The following is a 23,982-nucleotide window of genomic DNA, read 5'->3' as shown; positions in this document are numbered from 1 at the left end:
ATCAACCGAACACATGGCTTTGTATTTATCAAGCAAACAAATACTTGTCTTTCACAAGTCAAGAGCAGCCACCGGCTAGGAAATACAAAATAGCTGTTCCAAAGGCCGGTTTCTCCTGGAAAAACCCGTCTGTTCTATGCAAGGGTACTCCTGGATTAAATCAGCTGTTCCGAAAAAAAATTGGATTCCTGGAAAATATATATCTGTTCTGATAAAAATTTGTTGCTCCTGGAAAAAAATAGCTGTTCTTAATAAAAATTGGTTGCTCCTGGAAAAAAATAGCTGTTCTTAAGATACTCTGGCTGGAAAAAAAATTGTGCGTCTCCTAGAAAGAAAAAAAAATTGAGTCTCCTGGAAAAAAAAAATTATTAATTTTAGGTCTCCTGGAAAAAATTATCTGGAAAAACTTCAGAAAACTTCAACAACATTCAACAACATTGAGAAAATTTCTCAATTTGTCGGGTATAAGCAAGGACCATTATATAGCTATATAATGGTCCTTTCCTTGGTATAAGTATAATTAATTTTCACCCTCGAAACATACGGGGCAGTTGAACCCGACTGGTTTTTTCGGCTGCGCGCCAACAAAAAGTTTCAAGCAATAATCCGCCATTTTTCGCCATTACGTAATCCTTTTTACATCATAAACTCTACGGGTGCCGTAACTTTCCTTCTTTTCAAGTCCACGTGAAGAGAGAAGAGCTGCTGAAAGACTTTGTGGATTTTTTCTTGTTTTAAAAATTAATTAAAAATGAACAAGCTCATGTGGAAAGTTTCAAAGGATTGAACATCAGATTATCAGGTACTATCTTTTCTTACAACTTGATCCTTCCCTTTCGTGCTGTTTCTAGGATATGGGAGTAAAATAAAAGTATTAAGGTTATGACTCTGATGACTAGCCTTTGCTAAAAAGTCTTGAAAAGGCAGGAAACATATAGAGTCGATATTCTACGTGGATAGCCCAGTAATCTAAGACTTTAAGACAGACTTTCAATTTTTTTAATGGTGTCCACAGCCTGACAACTTGACTATCTAATGAACAAACCTTAGCGGAACATGGACCATGGGGGATGAGGGGAAGAGACGAGGAGAAGTGGAGAAGTGGTTCGAAACTTGGATCCCTCCCTCCTGGATTTGACACTAATGCCTTAGCCTACTCGTCAATCTCTCCTCAAAGATATAAATTATAGGTTTGAAGGCTACCAAAGTTCAGAAAGTTAAAACATAAGATGAAGATGTTTGGCTATAGAAAGCATTATTGGTAAGGTGTAAAATAATGATTAGTTTATAAATATTGGTTCAGCTGATTAGGAATGGGACTTTATCTGGGTTCTTGACAATCTTGACTGCTTGTCTTGAGACTGTAACTTTGATTTTTTCCCTGGCATTTGTTTTAAGTCTTGTTTTTCGATTTGTCCATTTTTGTGGTGGTGGTGGGGGCTGTCGACAAACGGTTTTCCTTTCTTTTTAATGGTTTTTGGCCGTAAGGGGTGGGAGGGGGGTCACTGCAATCCCGTTAAAAAAGTTTAAAAAAAAGGGAAAGTCTCACTTACAAATTTCATCAGTCCAAAAAGTAGAAACATGTGAAGAAAGGCTAAGACCAAAGAAACCACACGACATTCACCTTATTCCCGATCACCAATTAATGCTTCAACGAGAAACGAGAAAAATGACTAATCACATGACTAAAGTCATCAATTTTTTCCTCCGACTCAGTTGACTCCTTGCTCCACCCATCCCAACCTGACTTGCAGCGGGGCTTGGAGTTTCAAAATTGAAAGGTCACGACTCAAAACCACATGTCTATTCCGTGCGAAAAGAAGAACTTTGAGGATTACGAATTGCAAGAACATGGCGGCCATGGACCAGTGAAAGTTTTTTACTTTTGAAGAATTTTTTTGGCTGCTAAGACAAGGGGGGGAGGGGTCTGAACCCTAACAGCCTCAGGCCGTTTTAAAAAAGGAAAGTCATTTGTCGACAACGCCTTGATTCAATTGCCTTCAAATTTGAATGATTTTATTGATTGGCTATTTAATTTTCAACTTTTTCAGTTAAGTTTGACCCCTGATTTATGTGTGATCTTCTGAGGAAGAAAAATATTTACGGACACATCCCAGATTTTTAAAGCCGAATACCATTTGTGAACTATACAAATCAAACTTTTCCTGAATTTCTAAGTGTGGTAACTGTTGATTTTACCCAATCTCACGATTGTTTGTTGTAATATTTTGACTTTTTTCAAATATTAATTTTTTTGATTTGAAATTTTTTTTTTACTTTTTTGAGAAATATTTTGATTTTTTTGAAGACAAAACTTCCAAAATGGTCAAGAAGTGTGTGATGAAAATCAAAGGACAAAAGCTTCTGACTCCATCATTGATAGTTTGCTTGAATGATCAATCAAATCAATCAATGTGTTTCAATCACAATCAACTAACTACTATTAGTTAGAAATTAACTTTTCTTTTACAGCATTGAGCAAGTTCATATTGTCATCAAGTTGGGAGGGTTAATATACTCTTTATTTTGTTGTGAGCATTCAGAATATAGCTTTCAGTCAAAACAATAGTAAGCCAGTATTAAAGGAATTACAAAATACTCAAATTGCACCGGTCTGAACTACTTCATAATTTTAGATCCCATACTACTTCACACAGAATTGAATACAATTGGTTCCGTGGTAGCATTATGCGGCCATGTGCCTTTTGTACTCAACTCTGTGTGATAAAAGTTCTATGTGATCGCCAATCTAAAATAGAACCAACACAAATCGCACTGGTCTGAACTACTTCATAATTTTAGATCCCATACTACTTCACACAGAGTTGAATACAATTGGTTCCGTGGTAGCATTATGCGGCCATGTGCCTTTTGTACTCAACTCTGTGTGGTAAAAGTTCTATGTGATCGCCCATCTAAAATAGAACCAAGGCAGATTGCACTGGTCTGAACTACTTCATAATTTTAGATCCCATACTACTTCACACAGAGTTGAATACAATTGGTTCCGTGGTAGCATTATGCGGCCATGTGCCTTTTGTACTCAACTCTGTGTGGTAAAAGTTCTATGTGATCGCCCATCTAAAATAGAACCAACACAAATCGCACTGGTCTGAACTACTTCATAATTTTAGATCCCATACTACTTCACACAGAGTTGAATACAATTGGTTCCGTGGTAGCATTATGCGGCCATGTGCCTTTTGTACTCAACTCTGTTTGGTAAAAGTTCTATGTGATCGCCCATCTAAAATAGAACCAAGGCAGATTGCACTGGTCTGAACTACTTCATAATTTTAGATCCCATACTACTTCACACAGAGTTGAATACAATTGGTTCCGTGGTAGCATTATGCGGCCATGTGCCTTTTGTACTCAACTCTGTGTGGTAAAAGTTCTATGTGATCGCCCATCTAAAATAGAACCAACACAAATCGCACTGGTCTGAACTACTTCATAATTTTAGATCCCATACTACTTCACACAGAGTTGAATACAATTGGTTCCGTGGTAGCATTATGCGGCCATGTGCCTTTTGTACTCAACTCTGTGTGGTAAAAGTTCTATGTGATCGCCCATCTAAATAGAACCAACACAAATCGCACTGGTCTGAACTACTTCATAATTTTAGATCCCATACTACTTCACACAGAGTTGAATACACTTGGTTCCGTGGTAGCATTATGCGGCCATGTGCCTTTTGTACTCAACTCTGTTTGGTAAAAGTTCTATGTGATCGCCCATCTAAAATAGAACCAAGGCAGATTGCACTGGTCTGAACTACTTATAATTTTAGATCCCATACTACTTCACACAGAGTTGAATACAATTGGTTCCGTGGTAGCATTATGCGGCCATGTGCCTTTTGTACTCAACTCTGTGTGATAAAAGTTCTATGTGATCGCCAATCTAAAATAGAACCAACACAAATCGCACTGGTCTGAACTACTTCATAATTTTAGATCCCATACTACTTCACACAGAGTTGAATACAATTGGTTCCGTGGTAGCATTATGCGGCCATGTGCCTTTTGTACTCAACTCTGTGTGGTAAAAGTTCTATGTGATCGCCCATCTAAAATAGAACCAACACAAATCGCACTGGTCTGAACTACTTCATAATTTTAGATCCCATACTACTTCACACAGAGTTGAATACAATTGGTTCCGTGGTAGCATTATGCGGCCATGTGCCTTTTGTACTCAACTCTGTGTGGTAAAAGTTCTATGTGATCGCCCATCTAAAATAGAACCAAGGCAGATTGCACTGGTCTGAACTACTTCATAATTTTAGATCCCATACTACTTCACACAGAGTTTAATACAATTGGTTCCGTGGTAGCATTATGCGGCCATGTGCCTTTTGTACTCAACTCTGTGTGATAAAAGTTCTATGTGATCGCCCATCTAAAATAGAACCAACACAAATCGCACTGGTCTGAACTACTTCATAATTTTAGATCCCATACTACTTCACACAGAGTTGAATACAATTGGTTCCGTGGTAGCATTATGCGGCCATGTGCCTTTTGTACTCAACTCTGTGTGGTAAAAGTTCTATGTGATCGCCCATCTAAAATAGAACCAACACAAATTGCACTGGTCTGAACTACTTCATAATTTTAGATCCCATACTACTTCACACAGAGTTGAATACAATTGGTTCCGTGGTAGCATTATGCGGCCATGTGCCTTTTGTACTCAACTCTGTGTGGTAAAAGTTCTATGTGATCGCCAATCTAAAATAGAACCAACACAAATCGCACTGGTCTGAACTACTTCATAATTTTAGATCCCATACTACTTCACACAGAGTTGAATACAATTGGTTCCGTGGTAGCATTATGCGGCCATGTGCCTTTTGTACTCAACTCTGTGTGGTAAAAGTTCTATGTGATCGCCCATCTAAAATAGAACCAAGGCAGATTGCACTGGTCTGAACTACTTCATAATTTTAGATCCCATACTACTTCACACAGAGTTTAATACAATTGGTTCCGTGGTAGCATTATGCGGCCATGTGCCTTTTGTACTCAACTCTGTGTGATAAAAGTTCTATGTGATCGCCCATCTAAAATAGAACCAACACAAATCGCACTGGTCTGAACTACTTCATAATTTTAGATCCCATACTACTTCACACAGAGTTGAATACAATTGGTTCCGTGGTAGCATTATGCGGCCATGTGCCTTTTGTACTCAACTCTGTGTGGTAAAAGTTCTATGTGATCGCCCATCTAAAATAGAACCAAGACAGATTGCACTGGTCTGAACTACTTCATAATTTTAGATCCCATACTACTTCACACAGAGTTGAATACAATTGGTTCCGTGGTAGCATTATGCGGCCATGTGCCTTTTGTACTCAACTCTGTGTGGTAAAAGTTCTATGTGATCGCCCATCTAAAATAGAACCAACACAAATCGCACTGGTCTGAACTACTTCATAATTTTAGATCCCATACTACTTCACACAGAGTTGAATACAATTGGTTCCGTGGTAGCATTATGCGGCCATGTGCCTTTTGTACTCAACTCTGTGTGGTAAAAGTTCTATGTGATCGCCCATCTAAAATAGAACCAACACAAATCGCACTGGTCTGAACTACTTCATAATTTTAGATCCCATACTACTTCACACAGAGTTGAATACAATTGGTTCCGTGGTAGCATTATGCGGCCATGTGCCTTTTGTACTCAACTCTGTGTGGTAAAAGTTCTATGTGATCGCCCATCTAAAATAGAACCAACACAAATCGCACTGGTCTGAACTACTTCATAATTTTAGATCCCATACTACTTCACACAGAGTTGAATACAATTGGTTCCGTGGTAGCATTATGCGGCCATGTGCCTTTTGTACTCAACTCTGTGTGGTAAAAGTTCTATGTGATCGCCCATCTAAAATAGAACCAACACAAATTGCACTGGTCTGAACTACTTTATAATTTTAGATCCCATACTACTTCACACAGAGTTGAATACAATTGGTTCCGTGGTAGCATTATGCGGCCATGTGCCTTTTGTACTCAACTCTGTGTGGTAAAAGTTCCATGTGATCGCCCATCTAAAATAGAACCAACACAAATCGCACTGGTCTGAACTACTTCATAATTTTAGATCCCATACTACTTCACACAGAGTTGAATACAATTGGTTCCGTGGTAGCATTATGCGGCCATGTGCCTTTTGTACTCAACTCTGTGTGGTAAAAGTTCTATGTGATGGCCAAAATAAAAAAAAATCCGGCCGACCGACCCACTTCAGAAATCTAGGGTCAGGTGACGGCAAACCAACAATTTTTTAAGCCCCTCACATCCACCACTGCTAGAATTCATTTTAATAGAATTTTCACTAACCCACTCACTTATCTATATTTTAGGCAATGAATTCAACGTTTGAAAATTTAGGCGATTGGTTTAAAAGTTGTCTTGTTGCAAGACAAGACAAAGGGATTCGTGTAGATGATTTAATAGATTCTTATAAGGACTATGCCAGGTTAGATTTTGTTGATAAATCCCTTTTCTTTGACGCTCTAAAGGATTTATTGAAAGCCCTGAACTTCAATCCCAGATTTGTCAAGAAAAAATGTAGGGGTAAACGCTGCCTTGTTTTAGACCAGTTTGACTTTAAAGACAAGGCAGCTGTCATCGGCCTAATGAACAAGGAATCTACCAATTTAAAAACTTCATATGAGGAACAAAATTTGAATGATGACAACCCGAGTGTTGCTACTTTCGATCTACATCGTGTGTCAGTTATTACACACTCCAAATCTTTGGAGTCATTTAATGCTGACAATACTAAAAATAGTGCAATAGGCCATCAGTCAGTTATGTTGTCTAGTACTGATTTTATTAACCAAGAACAATCAAGTCAAAAAAATGACAAAAGTATTATTGAAAAAAGCACAGGTGTAAACGAAAATGACATTTCTGATATAGAGGGCGATTTTGAAACCATTTCTGTGGACAAGTACAGAACTAGTTCTCCCACTAATCGGTGTATTCCTCCAAAAACAAGGCAAACAGTTAAAGCAAATTCTAAAAATTTGTTTGGCTATTTTACAGCAACTGAAAATATTTGTGATGCATCAAAGGAGGTTATTTCTTACACTGCAAAATCTTTCCCGTTTCGTCAGGAAAATAAAGAGTTGCCTTTTTATGAAAATTTGATTTTTTCACGCCATTTTCAAAATTACAAAACTGTTACAACTGTTAACTTACCTACTAAGCATGATTCGCTTGAGACTCTATTGGTAGAAACCTTCAAAGTTATTCATAACCAAAGTAGAGAAATGAAAGAATGCATCCGAAGGGCAACAGAGACATCATCCAACATCTTTCTTCCAAAACTAAAAGCATTTTTGTGTTCTTCTTTTGTCCCTGTGCCAGTTGGAAATGTTGCTGCCTCAACGCTTGAATATTTAACAGAAGGTGATAGATTTCCTCAATTTACTCATTTAAATGATCCAAAGTCCAAAACTTTAAACCTTAATTTAAATGTGAGATTTGTGAAATTTATTATGAGATTTTGAAAATTTCTGGGAAACGAGTCACAATGAAAGGTATGGGTAAACTTTCTGGCTTTCGTCAGATTTATGAGCATAGTATTACAAACCATCATAAAACTGCTTTAAACTGGTTAGTTAAACAAAATGAAACTTCCAGTCTCGAAATAAGTTCTATGAAAGATGACCCAACTTTGAAAAAGTTTTACAAAGAAACATTAAATGGGAAGATTTCTAAACAACCCTGCTTTCATATTTGGGACAAAGACATTGTTGACAAATACAGGGATAACAATACAATTCACACAAAAAGTACTCTAACACTGTTTGGTGAGAAAAAGTTCTGGAAAAATTGTGTGAACTTAAAAGGACATGAAAACTGTCCAGTTTTCAAGAATTGGAAGCTGAAACACCATGATGAATGGAGAAAGCTATGTGACGAATCAAGTGAATCCTCAAGACTTGTTTTTATACCTGGGAAAACAACAACCCCAATTGAGACAGATGGATCTTTAAAAAGTCTTAATCCCCCCTGTCTCCAATTTTCAGATCCTTTTGGGGAGCATCCTTACACTTGCAGAAATTGTGCATCCCATAAACAGTACCTGGGTCAGTTGAAGACAAAAAACGAAGGGGCAGCCCTCTTGGTTTCAGAGACAAGAATTGGTAGACCAGGATTTCGAACAGGTTATGCAACCAAAACTGAAATGAAGGAACACTTAACTGATGTTAAAGCAGAAAATAAAGAATTGAAAGAAACAATTAAAGCCATGAACAAAAGAACAAATTTTGAAAAAAAGTCATGGGAGGATATTTTGTTTCAGGCCTGTGACGATAATGATATAACCAAATTAGCTGTAGATATGGTTAGTCTTTTTCAACAACATGATGCAAAATTTTCAATTCAGTATCATGTTTGCAAAAATTTGATTGGGAAGTTAAAATCCAAAAATAATCACAAATTTTCTGACATAGTGAAAGATCTTGGCTCAAATTTGATAAACCATGTCGGCCAAAATCAGTATAGCCTTTTTCAAAGCATTTTTGGACTTCCTGGGAAAACATGTGCAAAGGGGCATGTTAAAGAAAATGCTTTGAAAATTGGCTTTAATGATTTTTTCGATAGTGCTGAACTACTTTATGAAGGAGGTCCAGTGATTGACTCAACAGATGAAGCTCGTATTCTGAGATTCATTACACCAGTCTTGAATAAGGACAACAAAATTGAACTTGTAGGGGAAGGTTTTGACCCTGATTATACCAAATGGAGTGAAAGTAAAGTTCTTCTTGAAAACATTGTTTCAAATGAATCTTTTCAAGATGAATTTTCAGCTTTAGAGGCTTATGTTAAAAATGCAATAGCCTCTAATCGTTTGGCAAAAGATTGTGCCGTACATAATCTATCTGCCTTATCTGGGGTTTACAGCAAACCTCTTGTCTACCTTGTTTGGCCTACTCCTAATAAAGGTTATCAAGGAAAACATTTGTTAAAATTATGGGACATTGTTAGGTCAAATTGTTTTTTTGACCAAGACACAGGAAATCTTAAAGATCGTCCTGTCCAATTGATTGGTCATGCAACTGACTCTGCAGGTTTTCAACTTGCAGCGTCAGTTGCTCTTATGTCTCCTAACTCAAAGTTGTTGGACTTAAAGATAAAGTATTTGACTCTTGGCATTGGGGCAACTAGATTTGCTGCACCCTATTTTGGTCCTTTACCTTCGATTTCGTTTTTGGATTACGATCATTGTCTTAGACTCTTTTTAAAATGTTTGAAATATCCAACATTGGACTTAGATTTCTTTCCATCTACCAATTCTTCAGGTAGAGCTTCTATTGACCATTTAAAAGAGTTGAAAGAAATTTGTGACGGATCTGGTCATAAATTAGGATTTTCCAATAATGATCTTTTGTTTTCTGCTTACTTTGACCAAAATGTCGATGCTGCACTAAAAATTTTCAAACTATCTGTTGCTGATCAACTACATGAACATGTACCTGGTTCAAAAGGAACTGAATTGTATATACGTTCTGTAGCTGCATTATTCCAACCTTACTTAGAGCCTAGCTCAAATCCAATTGAGATGCAATTCAGTATAAGTAAGGGTATTACAGTCCTTCGAATATGGAAAAAGATTCTACAAGTGAAGGGCAAAAGGGTGCACGCAGTGCGCTCTGCTGCAATTGATCCAAGTAAACGGGGGATGTTTCTGACTTATGGTTGTAATCAAACCGCAGAAATTCTTTTTGCTGCAGCAACATACTACATGCTTACTATGTTTGCTCATTTCAAGGACCTAGGTCCATCAGTTTTGTCTCCATTCAAATCTGGCACAAAAACAACTGAACGCCTGATTAGTGATATACAGGGTAAAACCAATGCACTTCAATCCTTGGATGCCCAGCCTGTGTTATCAGATCTTGTTGATAAGCTTTCAAAAGTACAAAGCAATCATATTACTGAAGATAGGTTAAAGGCTGCGGGAGCTTCAAAACAAAATACAACTAATCGTAGGAGACTCCAAGAAAAATTGTCAAAAGTTGTCTTGGGGTCTTACAAATATCCTGCCACGTTTGACGAATTTCGAGATTCCTTAATCTCAGCGCACAAAGAGGGCGAAAAAGCAGGGATTGAAATGTACAGGCAATTGTGTTCAAAAGGAATTGCCTTTCTAGAATCAAATGAAAAGTGTAAAAAGTTTTCTTTCCTTTATTGTGATGAAAAAGTTCCAAAGGAAAATCAATTTGAGGGTTTTGTTAGTGATCATTACAGTGTTAGGGTTTTGAAAGAAATGAAACCATCAGAATATCTGTCTGACAAAACAACTGAAAAGGAAAAGAAAATATCAGAATTCTTTGTTGCCCAAAAAGACGAGAATGGTTCTGTACTCCTCGACACTCTAGAAGAGGAACAGCAAAAGAAAGAGAAGGCAAATGATACTGAAACTCACCTTCTTGATAAAACTCCAGGCTCTGAATATTCTAGTACCAGTAAGCAGCCCGATTCTGCCAAGTGGTACTTAACCCGAAAGCAGGGAGATAAAATAGAAAAAATTCATTTAAGAGCTGCTCTGAAGATTCTAACACCTCGTGAGCATGTGTCACGTGATCGATCTCGTCGTCATATTGCTAGCAATTTTCTTCCGGGCAGAGGTACTATCGATAAAACACACAATATTATAGCCTTTCGTTTTGTGCTTGCTAATTTGGCAGATGAAATAGTTGTTTGCAAAGTAGCATCCATCACTCGAAATGGATCTTCCATTCCTAGTGCTTCCAGTGAAGATGAATCTGTTCGATGCAGACTTATTCCTTTAAAGGAAACAGGAATGGGCACTTTTATCTTTGTTTTTCCTGAATCTCTTACAATGACAAAAGAATTAAAAGCATCTCGCATCCTTGAAGAGATTGCTATGAAGCCAGAAGATGATTCTAAAACATACTTTACGATTTTGCCCCATTTTAAAAAAAATCTGACTGATCGTAGAAATGGCTTAAATGATGAAAAAAATAAAAAAATCGTCAAAAAAGTTTCCAAATCATTGCTTCCGCTAGAATTTCAAGAAGTGGAAAGCATAGTTGAAAGAAAAGTAGACCTGAAAAGTCATGAATTCCTGTATCTTGTCAAATTCAAAAACTCTGAAGAAACAGCTTGGTTGAATTATTCATGCTTTGATCGCCCTTTCCGCTACAGTAGACGAGTTGGACTAACAACCCCTCTATTTGCAGATGTTTCTAAAATGGATAATGAAGTGAAAGAGAATTCTGTATCTAAGTGTTCAACTAAGAAAAGACAAGCTTCTGTTGTTGCATATCTTGATAGGCCTGAAAAAATTCCTAAAATAAAAGATGAAAAGGACAAAACTCCCCAGAATGAAAAATTGAAAATAAAAAAACGTAAGAGGGCCGACGAAGCTTGCATTGGAACAAGCACAGGCAACAAGTCCTCCACTGAAACCATTGACTTGACTAAACCTGCGAAGAAGCAAAACCCAGCAAGCTCTTCAAATGTGACTCCCCAAGCGACTTGAAGTACATAAAAGTCCGATCGGTAAAAAGACCGATCTTCTTTGGCCTCTACTTGACCGGTCTTTTTACCTTTTGGGCCGCTTGGATATTGAAGAAGGCCGATGCGAGGCCGCTTATTAAAAGCGGCCACATAGTAAGTTTTAAGCCGCTAACAGCGGCCCTTATCGGACATAGCGGCCATTAGCGGCCATGAGCGGCCCTTAGCTTTGTTTTTTAATTTACTTACATTTTCAAGTACATTTGGAACAAAGAAGGATTTTTTCAGAAATCAAAAAGGGCAAAACAAAATAAAAGATAAAAGGGAGGGCGCTCGAAATAAAGAAGGACCTAAGAAGCCATCAAATGTTGTAAAATAAAATGAAATGATTGCTTCCCCAGTAGAGAAGGGGGAAAGCTTCGAAAAGGGCATCTTACAGGCTTTGCTTTCTTATAAGCTCCTGATTTGTCACAAGCTCCTGATCTGTGACGTTTCGAATGTTTGATGCAACTTTTAGAAGAGAGAGAAGAGAAACGAGAGAGAAAAAGTGAAAATCACGTGAAAAGAAAGAGACACACTCAGAAGGAGTGTATTTCATCACTATTTTTGGTAAAAGTTCACGTGATAACAGGAAGGAAAGCACGCAGAGGGAGCTCAATGTAAACAAACATTTAGTAAAAGTCTGCACTCTGCTTCGTTCGTTGTTATGATTTGAAAAGAAATGTAAGAGAGCAAAGTATAATTTCGCTATTCAAAAATACTAGATAAACAAATTCAGAATATGTAAGTAGTTAAAAGAACAATTTTCAAGACAACCCTGTCTCACCACAAACGATCCTTTTGTTAATATCCCCGTCTCAGTCAGTGGAATTCTCTATTATTATTCTAGACGGTGTAAAATTCTTTATAGCCGAAATTCGGTAAAACTTTAACCGAATTCCACAAGCTAAAGCCAAATTCAATAATTACTTTTACCAAATTAGTTAAACTTTTAACCGAAGCGATTCGGTTAAACAGCCGAATTTAACCGAAACCATTTTACCGAAATTCGGTTATATTTTTGAGAAGATCCCTAAGATAAGTGAAAAAGGATTAATTAATCGAATACAACAAGGATTAAATAATCGAATATGGGAGATTGAAAATAATTGAATATAGGAGAATAAATAGTCGAGTCATTAGTCAAACTTCATAAACGAAAATCGATTATATCTTTGAGAAGATCCCTAAAGAAAGCCGCTAAATAGGACGCTGGCCGCTAAATAGGCCGCTGGCCGCTTGGCCGGTCTCTCGATCAAGAAAAAGCCTCTAATAGAGGCCTTGAGGCCGTTCTTGGAAAAATTCCATTGGCCGCTCCATGGCCGATCTTCTAAAATGTTAGGCCGCTTGAAATTTCACTTCGCCCGCTATGAGATCGGTCTTTTACCCGCTTTAGCCGATCGGACTTTTGTGTACTTCAAATCGCTTGGGGAGTCACAAATAAGAAAGCAAAAGTTAAAGCTGTTTCAATTTTGAATAAATTCAATTACACCTCGAGTCAAACTAATTGGCTAAATGATAACTTCTTGAAAGAGGTAATGACATTGTTAGAAAGAAGTTACCCAGCCCTTAAGGGTCTTCAAGATCCTATTAAAGGTGCTAAAATTTCTAAAAATGATAAGAACAACCTGATGCCAGTCAACATTTATGATGAAAGTGTTCAAATTCACCATGTCAGAAATAACCATTGGGTGTTGTCGACTGGTCGAAATGGGAAGGTCTATGTTTATGATAGCATCTACTCAAAAGCTGATATAAAATTACAAAAGCAGTTGTGTCAAATTTACAAGTTTTTTGTTGAAGATGGCTATCTCAATGTTTATTTTCCTAAAGTTTTGAAGCAACACGGAACTAATGACTGTGGTTATTTTTGCATAGCTTATGCAGTTGATATTGCTAATGGGGTACTACCAGACAACGAGTGTTACATCCAAAATAAATTCAGAGAACATATGGAATCTTGTCTTGATTCATATGACTTACAGAGGTTTCCTAGAAATAATATTGATGATGTAGACTCTGTATTTAAGGCAGAATCGAAAGAGAAAATCCCTGTCTTTTGTGATTGTCAATCCCTAGCTACTGATAAAATGATAAAATGTTTTTTTTGTAATGAAAGATATCATTATGAGTGCCTTAAAAATATTGATAATATTAATGTCAATGACGAAATGTTTGAATGTCACAACTGTAAAAGATCGTTAAGCTCTTGATTGCTGTTTCAAGAAGAACCAAAAGAAATTTGTCTAAAAGTTTTGTTTAGTTTGTTAATAAGGGTCTTGAAGGGTTTGGACCTACTTTGAGTGTGTTAAACTTTGTTTTTTGTCAGATCTACTAAATACCTAAGCCTTGAGCCTTGTTTAAAGAGTCTGTCTTATCCCTTTAAAGTGAAGTTGGTTTATTCCTCATTTTTTAAACCGTGTTAAGCATTTTAATCAGTATTTTCCCTCATCTATTTTTTATCCATTTATGTACTTTTTACTTTATTTTCAACCAGGTGCTATAAATAGCACTATATTTCATTTTGAAACCAGATTTAGTAAAAGTAGGAGTTCTATTACCAATTAAAACTTTATACCGAACAGCTTCTACTTGCAACTTATACTTGTTCAAATTGATGATAAAGCATGTGGGTACTAGGTACCTCACGATTGTGAATTTTCCAACCCTTATAGAAAGAATTTGTTTTTTTAATTTCACGGATGGCACTATTGGGAGACAATATTTCACGATATTTTATACCTTTTACAGCCAAATAATGCATGTTGGCTGTTGAAATACACATTAATAGCGCTTCTTTTATGCCAGTAAACATTTAAAAAGTAGTTTATTTGACATTTTTTATGTTTTGTTTTAAAGTATTTTGGGGATAAGGCTTTTCCAACTTAATTCTGCAAAATCCGCAAAATTTTATGCCATTAAAAGTACCCACTTTTGTATTTTCTGTAGCTGAGTGAGCAATGCCAGTTTCTGCATAGATTCCCTCTGATTTGATTTGTTTAGGGAATGCAAGTTTTTTTCAAATATTCGTTGGATAACAATTTAGAAAACTACATCGAGCAATTTGCTTTTCAATTTTTACATTTTTGAAAGAAAATCGTAAATCAGGGAGGCAATCTGGACAAAAATCTTTCGTCGTTCCCTATACTTAAAATCAAACCACAGGGCATATAATACAATACAGTCTAAGAAATATTTATTTCCGCAAAGGTAATGTTTACTTTTTCAATTTCTTTTCAGTATAAAATAATAAAAAAAATTGGCTGAATCATTGATTTAATGGAGATAAAAAAACAGCGCACCGACATAAGTAAAACACAAACGATCTTTTCGCGATAACACTCAAAAAAACACTTAATGAGCACTGTAAAACATAAAGAGACCTGAAGTATTGACATTGGATTTAATTAGTTTAATTACTTTAACAATTTTGGTCGAATCAGCAAACTATGATAAATTTTAATCAAGTGCACACTAGCATGTTGAAAGGACCTGTAAGGTTCCTCTTTAGCTTTATATATCAGACATTATAACAATAAAAGTTGCGCTAGAACTGGTTATATAATCGACACGGTAGAACCTGTTTGGAATGCTTGGCATATTTCACGTTTTTGAATTCGTTTGGTGTATTCTTTGGTTTGGTTTTGAAGACTAGATGGCTGCGACTGTCAATGGCTTGATTTTAAAAACATGAAAGTATCGCATGGGTTGCTTCAAAGTTTGTGAATGAAAATTGTATCGAATTAATGTATGGTGTGACAGTTTAGTGGAACATTTATCTATTGTTACTCCAAAATCTAACAACATACAGAACATATTTTTGTTGCGTTTTAACTAAGGCTAGATTAAAAAGTTAAGTTTTTTTGGTGTAATTAATTACATAACTTTTTTTTTTTTTTTTTTTTAATTGACATGTTTAAACTTGATTTATTCATTCCAATTTTCTATTAAGGCCTTTAAGATTGTCATTTAATAGGTAATGCCTGGTCCAAACCCAATCAAGTTAATACTTTACAGATAATACGAGAACCCCGTTACCTTAACAGTGCAATACAAATCTCGCTTTTAACATCCTTATAAGACAAAACTTTACTCAGTATTTGGTTCCACAGCAACGGCTTAACGTAATTTAACATAACTTGATACCTGCACTTGAGGTTGTAGCTCGTGTACTTGAGCTTGATGCTCGTACGCTTGAGCTTGTCGCTCGTGCACTGCATGATTTATATATGCACTTTGAGCTTGTCGCTCGTGCATTGCATGACTTATATATGCATTTTGAGCTTGTCGCTCGTGCATTGCATGATTTATATATGCATTTTGAGCTTGTCGCTCGTGCATTGCATGATTTAGATATGCATTTTGAGCTTGTCGCTCGTGCATTGCATGATTTAGATATGCACTTTGAGCTTGTCGCTCGTGTATTGCATGATTTATATATGCACTTTGAGCTTGTCGCTCGTGTATTGCATGATTTATATATGCATTTTGAGCTTGTCGCTCGTGCATTGCATGATTTAGATATGCATTTTGAGCTTGTCGCTCGTGCATTGCATGATTTATATATGCACTTTGAGCTTGTCGCTCGTGTATTGCATGATTTATATATGCACTTTGAGCTTGTCGCTCGTGCATTGCATGATTTTATGATGCATTTTGAGCTTGTCGCTCGTGCACTTTTGGGATTGGCGTCAGTCTGGTTGTCACATTGTGTTAAATATTTCGAAACGTAATAAACGCTACTTACTATTAATTGTCTAATCTTTAAGCTTTCTGAATGTGCTCCAAAATCACACAAAAAGGAGACTTTATGTTTGATCTTAAATAAATAAATTTTTTGTAACGTGTAATTCGTCAATCGATCGTTTGCTTTTTTCGGAAAATTTTTTTTAAATATAAACTACTTTTACGCCTTGATTTTTCACATGTTCTTGCTATACATTTGAAATTTAACACAATGTGAAAGGGTGGTTGGGTGGACCAGACTCTTTTTATGCTTTTATAAGCATAACACTAAGCATATTCCAGGCTCGGATATGGAGAAAATTGAATGTAAGTTTTCACCAATTTTGTATTGATTTTCGCGAGCCAATTTCTTTCAAAAATAAGGACCTATTTTCACGAGCACAGAAAATATTTACGCGAGGATAACATTTCGCGAATCGGCCCCTTTTTGAACTAATTTCTTTTATTTTCTTTCCTAAGGGTTTCGACAAAAGCTATGATTAGTTTTTCGCGAGGATTATATTTCGCGAATTTTGAGGAAAACTCTAATCTTCACGCAAATTAATCCACTTAAGGTACAACCAGAGCAGCAAATGGAAGAAAATTTTAAGCAGGGGGTCTGTTCTATGTTTCCAGCACTTTCGCAGCCTCAAGTGTAACGCTGTTGGGTTCTGTGTGCCTTTTTCCTTCTTGGTTTTTTTTTTAATTTCAGGTTGTTGTTACCCTTCAAGTAACCTCAAATGGATCGAAAATTCAAGACTTCACATAACCTATTTCAATGTAAGGGATGGTTTGTAATTTTTTTGATTGAATTCTTCCTGTTTTGTCTTAAAGTCCGTCCATTTTCATTTGGAATAATCGTTGACGATTTTTATCAGATACGTTATAAAGGTCATGAAACAGAACGCGCACAAGTAAAGCTCGTAAAAAGTTATTATCCAAATGAAAATGGCTGGAATCTTGTCAAACCTTCATTACTCTTAGCGTATCACATAGTTTTCATTACCAGTAAGGATACAGTAAGAAAGATTGAAAGTTAAGTTTAATGTATTTGATATTGGTTTTACTATTTAATCTGATTTTCCAGGTAGAAAGATCAGATGTCACAGAAGATTGGAGAGAAGAATGTTTTATAAAGTCTATTGTAGTCTATTGGAGAGCTTTATTGTTGTAGCGAATGAGATATTACAGTTGTCAATTCCTTTTCCTGAGACCCGGAAAACACGAGTTACAAAAACCCGAGTTACGACGAATGGCGTCATGATTTGAGACTTGTGACCTCACATTCGTCGTAACTTGGGTTTTTGTAACTCGGGTTCTCCGGGCCTCCCCTTTCCTGCTGTTCACTTTACAGTTTTAGAGAGCGTCAACTGTAGTTTATTTATATATCCAATTGCTATAGGGGAAGGAACTTTCGCGAATCAGCTTTTCAGAATTTTTCGCCGAATTAACTTTCGTGAGAATTGCAATCATGTTAATATATTTGGCGGATAGATCAAGGGAAAGTTTGTTGTAAACCACTCAATGTTGAAATTGTTATCTTTCTCGTCTAGATTTATCTCCTAATAAATTAAAAATGTCTGCCGAACTCACCGACCAAGAGACGATCGAGGCTCAGGAAGCAGAGATTTCAAGCCTAAAGGCTCAATTAGCCGGTGAGTATTTTTATTTACGGCTGTGCAAGTCAAAAGAAGATTTTTGCAAGATTTGCAATCAACTAAATTTTACAATTTCTTCTGCAAATCTTTTTGCAATATTATTTGAAACATTTGCATCTCTACAGAAAGGATAATTTAATTTGTTTTTATTTTTCAGAGTTGAAAGCAAAGAAAACAAGGACCCATTCCGTGGAGCAATGCATCGGTAAGTGAAACTTATACTCCAATATGACAGGAAAATAGGGAAGTTCCAGGACATTTCGTTTTTCAAAATTACGTAAGCTAAGGGACCATTCCAAAATCATTTTAAAAGAGGCTATTAGCCAAAATTGATATTGATATTTTTAATTTTTGCCTGTTATCTGCTGGCTGGGCGTGCCCCTAAGCTCCAACCTTTCACAGGCAAAAGTCAAAAATATCAATTTTGGCTTCTTCAAATGATTTTCAAGCTTTTTCGTAGTAATAATTTTTGTTCCCTGGAAGGTTTTCTCTCGAATGAGCCAAAAAAATTGAATTTGGACCCTTTTTCATATTTCGATGACGTCATTATTTATGACGTCATTTTGTCTTATTTTCTTAACATCTCGAGATACATGTTTTTTTTTATAAGCAAGTGTATGCCCCTTGGTCAGGCTCGTGTATGCTTAAGTTCTCAAAGTATCCAGGCATAGTTTATGCTTATTATATGCTTAAGAATCATGCTTATTATTCACCCCCGAGCCAAGTTTTTGATGAAATTTTGTAGAAATTTGTTCAGATTTTGGGAGCTTGGGAGCAGTGGAATGTAGCTAGCCGTGGAATGACTTATTTTTTACTTGACCTCTATCAAACCTTTTTTAAACAGAAATGACCACTTGAAAAATATTTTAGGCTGACAAATATGCTCATGTTATGCTTAGGAATTCTGCAAATCTGAGCTTTCATATGCTTTTAAGCGCTATGCTTATAAAAAAAAATGTATATGCATTTAGGTTGTGACCTTTTTCTTTACCAGTTTTTCATGTTCTTTCGAATGGAACAAAATATTTTTTGAATTTGACGACTTTTATTTTTTGTTGCTAAGGTAACCAATGACGTCATTTCCCATGGCAACAGGGGTGTTAAAATTTTGTAGCCCAAGATTTTCTTAATCCTTGAGGGGTCAGTGCATCAGATCAAAAGTTAGTTTGCTTGTAACAAACCTGTGCACACGAGAAGCTTTTTTGATACATAAGCCCCTGCACTAAACGGTTTATAACTTGTATTAACATAGCATGAATGTGTGCTAAAATGAATTGGTCTAAATATGAACATGCCTGGTTTTGGAGATCTAAACTTAGATTAATCATACTCTTTTTTTTATTACAGAACGTACTTATCGCGAATTCCTATATGAGGTTAGGGAGCATGAGACCAATGACAACTCGGACCAGTCGTTGGGTTGCTGGGTTCGTGGGCTTGGTTTGTCCAAACCCCGACCTCGCCCAAATAATAATTCAAGAAAAAGAAAAAAGAAATAAAACTCAATGTGTACTTTTCTGTCTTTATTCCCTCCACCCCTGTGAGTGGGGTCTTCTCAAAAAAGTATTCGGTTTCTTTGAAGTTTTTAGGTGTTGTGCCTTTGAGAAGGCAGTTCTCTGTTTTTATCCAATTTTGAATGTTCAGTCAAATCTCTCTACTCTTAGGTTCCAAATAAACGGGGGGGTTGGAAAATTTTCTAGATTTCAATAAACGGGGGGGGACCTAATTGCGGGGGGGGTTGGAAATTGTACTTTTGAAACCCAAAAATAAGGTAAAAATAGGCTATAATCAGGCTATTTAGAGCAAAATAAGGGGCCTTCACTTTGACAGCTGAAAATATTCTCAGAGATTAATAAACGGGGGGGGTCCTAATAAGGTTCGGGGGGGTTGGAAAATTTTCGAAAAATTAACAAGCGGGGGGGCCCGTTTATTTGGAACCTAAGAGTACCATGCTCCCGTTGGCACAAACCATTGTTGCCCCTCCTCAGTCACTAAACTTCACCTCCTCTATGTTAATTGCACATCGAAATTAGAACGTTCTTCTGATAAAATGAGATAATAATAACAGTTGAAAAATGAAATTTTCAGCAGGGTATTCCTTGCTCCTTATTTCATCAACAATAGACGATATCGGATTTAGATAAATGCAATGCATTCTGGTTTCTAGGGACTCTCAAAGGAATTATAATGCGAAATAGGCCTAAAATAAAACCTAAATATTGTCGGTGACGGTATTTGAAGAATATTTTCTACGGTATTTCGAGTGCTCTTCGTACTTAAAAAAACTGTTTAAGTTAACCTTTTTTCGCACTTCCGCTAAATTTGGATAATATTCGGCAGAAAATCCATGAAAGTGTCCGTACGTGACAAAAAATGGCCATTTTAAGTTTCAGGCTTATTCGCTAAAATCTTGACTCGCGAAATTAAAACCAAAAGCTTTCACGACTTTTTTGGCTCGCGTAATTTAATCCGAATACAGCAAAAAGTAATTAGCCTAGGACAGGAACCTTCAATTTGATATGTCCATGATTTGATAGATTCGCGAGTCTTGAATCTGTATTACCTTGAGAAAAGAAATTTTAGCGGAATTTATTTTGGCGATTCAAGAATATTTCTAAATTTGGCGAGAATTAATTTGGGCGAATGACTTTGTTTAATATTTTAGCTGAAAAAGGGTAAAAACATAGCACATTTAGGAAAAATAAAGACTTTACCGAAGGTTAATCAAATTTGGTGAATGGCAAAATTATCTAATTTGGCGAATTTTTCAGGCAATTCTTTACAAAATCGGTATTTTGAGGCTCCTGGAAAATTTGATGTGTTATTTGATTACTTGCTCCTGGATTTTCGACCAAGGGGGTGCTGGAAAATTTGAGCTGGTTTTTCTGGAACATGATCCTGGATTTTGAGAACAGATATTTTGTAGCCGACTCCTGGATTCTAAGCAGGTGTTCCGAAAGGACAAGGTTCCTAGATTTATTTGTTAAATTTTCTCTCCTGGAAAAAAAGAACAGATATATCGAAAAATTCCGCCGGCGGCTGCTTCTGACAAGTGGACGTTAAGTTTTGTGTTTTTATTTCTAATGACATTTTCATGTTTAATTAATCAGATAAGAAAACAATCAATTGAGACATTTATCTGGCTTAGTACCAACGTCTTTGTAGCATATTTACGTTTAACACTCACGTTTTTCTTTTTCCCATATGCGTGATGATGTCTATTTCCAATATGTTTTCTTTATGACAGTATCATTAGAATAAGGGAGAGAAACTCCGGGAAGAAGGGAATACTTGGGCAAAATGGGCGTCGAGTATGTGCGAGCCGTAAGGGTCCCTTTTTTAAACCCTCGGAAAAACGATAAGTAATTAGATTCTCTGGAAGGGTCCCAAAAGACGAACTATCAAAAATCGTCTCCCTCAAAGGGTCCTAAACTATACGGTAATTTGAGCAAAAATTGGAAAACTGGTCTCTCAAAGGGTTGCAAAAACGTCGAAATTTAGTCTCTAAAAGGGTCGATTTTCAAATTTTGGCTCTGACATACCCGTCACCTCACCTAGTACCTTTCCCACATAAAACGGTAAAAGTATAGGAATGTTGATACTCAATAAATAACATGCATCAGGACATCATAGTGATGAGAAATGCTTCACTGGTTTCGGGTTCTGTCATAAGTATTAGAAAATATGTCTACGTATCATTTTGTTCATTTTTGTTGTTTTCTTTGTAAAATAAATATTTTTCATTTCTAAAATTACAAAATTTATAGTTTTGCCTGAGAGTGATATAATAGTTCCCTTGTCTTTATTCAAATTCACAGGAAAAACATAATTGCTTGGGATAAAGCGTGATAATCTCGAAAAACTAAGCCCACACTTCATGACAGCAACTAAAACATATTGTTCATGAAAAACAAGGAACTGAAATTAATTATTTGTTACACCTCTTTCTCTGTAATCCGGTGGAATCCACCATTCATCTTGGCCATCCAAGTGGGAAATCTTTTTTATCCAATTTTACCGTTAGCCATCATTGAACAGCTGTCTGCAGCCATTATTATAATTGAAAAAAAAACAAACTAGAAACGTCCAAACTGTCCAAACAAAGCCAAGAAAGTAAGACAAGTGGTTGTTCGATCACTGTTCTGCCTCGGGTTTTTTAACCGGCCGTTTACAGTACACGAAGGAGGGATATCCCTTATCCACTGAGTGATGTTTTTCAAATAAAAGTCGTATCTTGAGTGAAGCTTCCTGCCATTCGAAATTCCTCAGGCATGATAACAACAAAAAGTCTTTGTGGACTGGCACGCGAAAATTTACTGGGTCTTGCCACACTGGTCCGTAAAATATACTCTCGACCAATGGGTTTTGGTAGACCAGTGATTTGGTTTGAGTTCGGTGGAGGTAGACGGTGCAGTGTTTGCTCCTGAAAAAATGAGAAATTAGAAATCCATAAAACACCTTGATATAAAATTGATCTTTTCAAAATCTTTCTGATATACTCTCCGAAAATAACAAAACCCAATCACAGCAGATGAACGCCTGTCCTAGTCTAACCCTTCTAATTTTAGGAATATTTTTGAGGTAATTTCTATAAAAAAAACAAAAAACGTTTCCCTATTTACTGGTGCGCAGAAAATAGCCTAAAATCAAACTAGCCTTGCATTTAAACGAGGCCACTGACACGATGGCTAAGGACCAAATGAGTTACCTGTTGGCGTTGGTTTTGGTTTCGTTGAGAATTTACGAGGTCCACACCCTTAAAGAAAGACGGTGATCAATTGAAATCATGAATGATAGATACAATCAACACGCTTTGTAAAGCTTGTACTTTTTTTTACAAGCAAGTGTCTACCTCTATACCAGGCTCTCATTATTCTAAGCATTCTATTGTTCTTTAAAAAAAGGCCATTGTTTAGGTACCAAAAATGGAGCCTGCAAATGCTTAAGCGTTATACTTATAGAAAAAGAAATGTAGAGAACGGTAAAAGACGGAAAAAGCGGACCTGAAATTAAAAAAATTGAGAAATTTTATACTGACTTAGAGTGGAATGTATGAATCAAATTCTAATTGTAGCATTTCATCCTAAGGAGAGAGGCAAGGGTTGGATGAGGCAACCAACGTAGTGTGAGGTAAAGACAAACCTTCTGGTGATGCAGAAGATGTTTGACTGATTTCCCAATACGACCAACTGGTCCTCCTTTGATGGGCACTTCAGGATTTGACAGTAACTGGTTGATGAAGCTCTCCAGTTCTTCGTCAGGTTGCCAATCTTCGTTCTTCGTGTGCTGTTGAGGATTTGTCGTGTTGTTGTTGTATAATTTCTTCCGTAGGGATCTCATTCGTAGCAATAGCAATTCAGCTTCGTAAATCTTTTTCACCGCATTCTTTGATGAGAAATGAGAAATGAAATTCTTTCATTTTCACATGAGGTGTTTAACAAAAAAGCAGAGCTTTCCAATTTAGAATTACAAGAGTTTTAGTTAGGTAAATTTATTTGAGTTTTGTTATAAAGCAGCCCGAAAAGTTATATTCCGAACTGAAATTAAGAATCCGGTGGTTCACCTCATGTGAAAACAAGAGAGAGCTGACTACAGCTTGGAGGAGCTAAGATCGTATCGAAAATTCGAATTAAACTATAAGTATACCGTAGGGTAGAGTTAAATCAAACATCAAACAGTGGCAGAGAGATATGTAGGATATTTACGAAAGACAGTTTCCGTTTCACAGGATTTAAGTAACATTCGATGTGGATAAAGGAGGGTCTCACCTCAATATCTTTGAAATTTTCCAAGGAAGCTGATTGAAGCCGAGAAGTGGATTTGATTGCATCTTCCAAAAGACCACTTACTTGGTCATTTGAATCACCTGGGAGCAAAAAAAAAGAAGTTTTTCAATGGTTTTTAGGTGGTATACATATTTTTTGTATACAAACTATATAAGAACATAAGGCTTCGATGGTCAAAATGTTTAGAACAAGTTAGAAACATTTTCAGGCTTTGACACTCTTTTCTTAACCCTTAGGAGGCGAAACACGTATATATAC

At 36.4% G+C, this 23,982-nt stretch overlaps 2 protein-coding genes across 4 annotated transcripts in view; one reads left to right on the top strand and one right to left on the bottom strand.

Annotated features, from left to right (window-relative positions):
- Positions 1 to 606: 606 nt before the first annotated feature.
- On the top strand, positions 607 to 19,444 carry LOC136817193 (uncharacterized). 2 transcript variants are annotated; one of them, XM_067073530.1, is made up of 5 exons: positions 607 to 802; positions 16,993 to 17,060; positions 17,834 to 17,935; positions 18,096 to 18,143; positions 19,286 to 19,444. In XM_067073530.1, exons 2-5 carry the CDS (start codon positions 17,021 to 17,023, stop codon positions 19,435 to 19,437), a joined length of 342 nt encoding a protein of 113 aa, XP_066929631.1. In that variant the 5' UTR covers positions 607 to 802; positions 16,993 to 17,020; the 3' UTR covers positions 19,438 to 19,444. The 2 variants fall into 2 exon arrangements, with proteins under 2 accessions (XP_066929631.1, XP_066929630.1); XM_067073529.1 differs by lacking the exon at positions 607 to 802 and adding an exon at positions 15,458 to 16,607.
- A 2,189-nt stretch (positions 19,445 to 21,633) lies between these two features.
- The window catches only part of LOC136817200 (rab3 GTPase-activating protein catalytic subunit-like), a 32,984-nt gene continuing 30,635 nt past the window's right edge, over positions 21,634 to 23,982 (bottom strand). Inside the window, exons 24-27 of one of the 2 annotated variants that reach the window (XM_067073539.1) lie at positions 23,707 to 23,804; positions 23,081 to 23,323; positions 22,647 to 22,694; positions 21,634 to 22,361 (exon numbers count right to left, since the gene is read on the bottom strand). In XM_067073539.1, the coding sequence (XP_066929640.1) occupies positions 22,155 to 22,361; positions 22,647 to 22,694; positions 23,081 to 23,323; positions 23,707 to 23,804 (596 nt within the window). In that variant the 3' untranslated portion in view covers positions 21,634 to 22,154. Of the gene's footprint in view, positions 22,365 to 22,646; positions 22,695 to 23,080; positions 23,324 to 23,706; positions 23,805 to 23,982 lie in introns of both variants that reach the window. The other variant, XM_067073540.1, reaches the window with a different exon arrangement.

The sequence above is a fragment of the Clytia hemisphaerica genome, unplaced genomic scaffold (genome assembly GCF_902728285.1).
Source record: "Clytia hemisphaerica strain Z4C2 unplaced genomic scaffold, Clytia hemisphaerica genome assembly, whole genome shotgun sequence".
Taxonomy (NCBI): Eukaryota; Metazoa; Cnidaria; class Hydrozoa; order Leptothecata; family Clytiidae; genus Clytia; species Clytia hemisphaerica.
The sequence above is the reverse complement of the archived record's forward strand: the minus strand, read 5'-3'. Positions and strand labels throughout refer to the sequence as shown.

Excerpts from the sequence above, each read along its gene's own strand:
- LOC136817193 (XM_067073530.1), top strand. The coding sequence starts at position 17,021 with ATGGATCGAAAATTCAAGACTTCACATAACCTATTTCAAT. Across the intron at positions 17,936-18,095 it reads CCTAAAGGCTCAATTAGCCG|AGTTGAAAGCAAAGAAAACA; the intron begins GTGAGTATTTTT and ends TTTATTTTTCAG. Across the intron at positions 18,144-19,285 it reads TTCCGTGGAGCAATGCATCG|AACGTACTTATCGCGAATTC; the intron begins GTAAGTGAAACT and ends TTTTTATTACAG.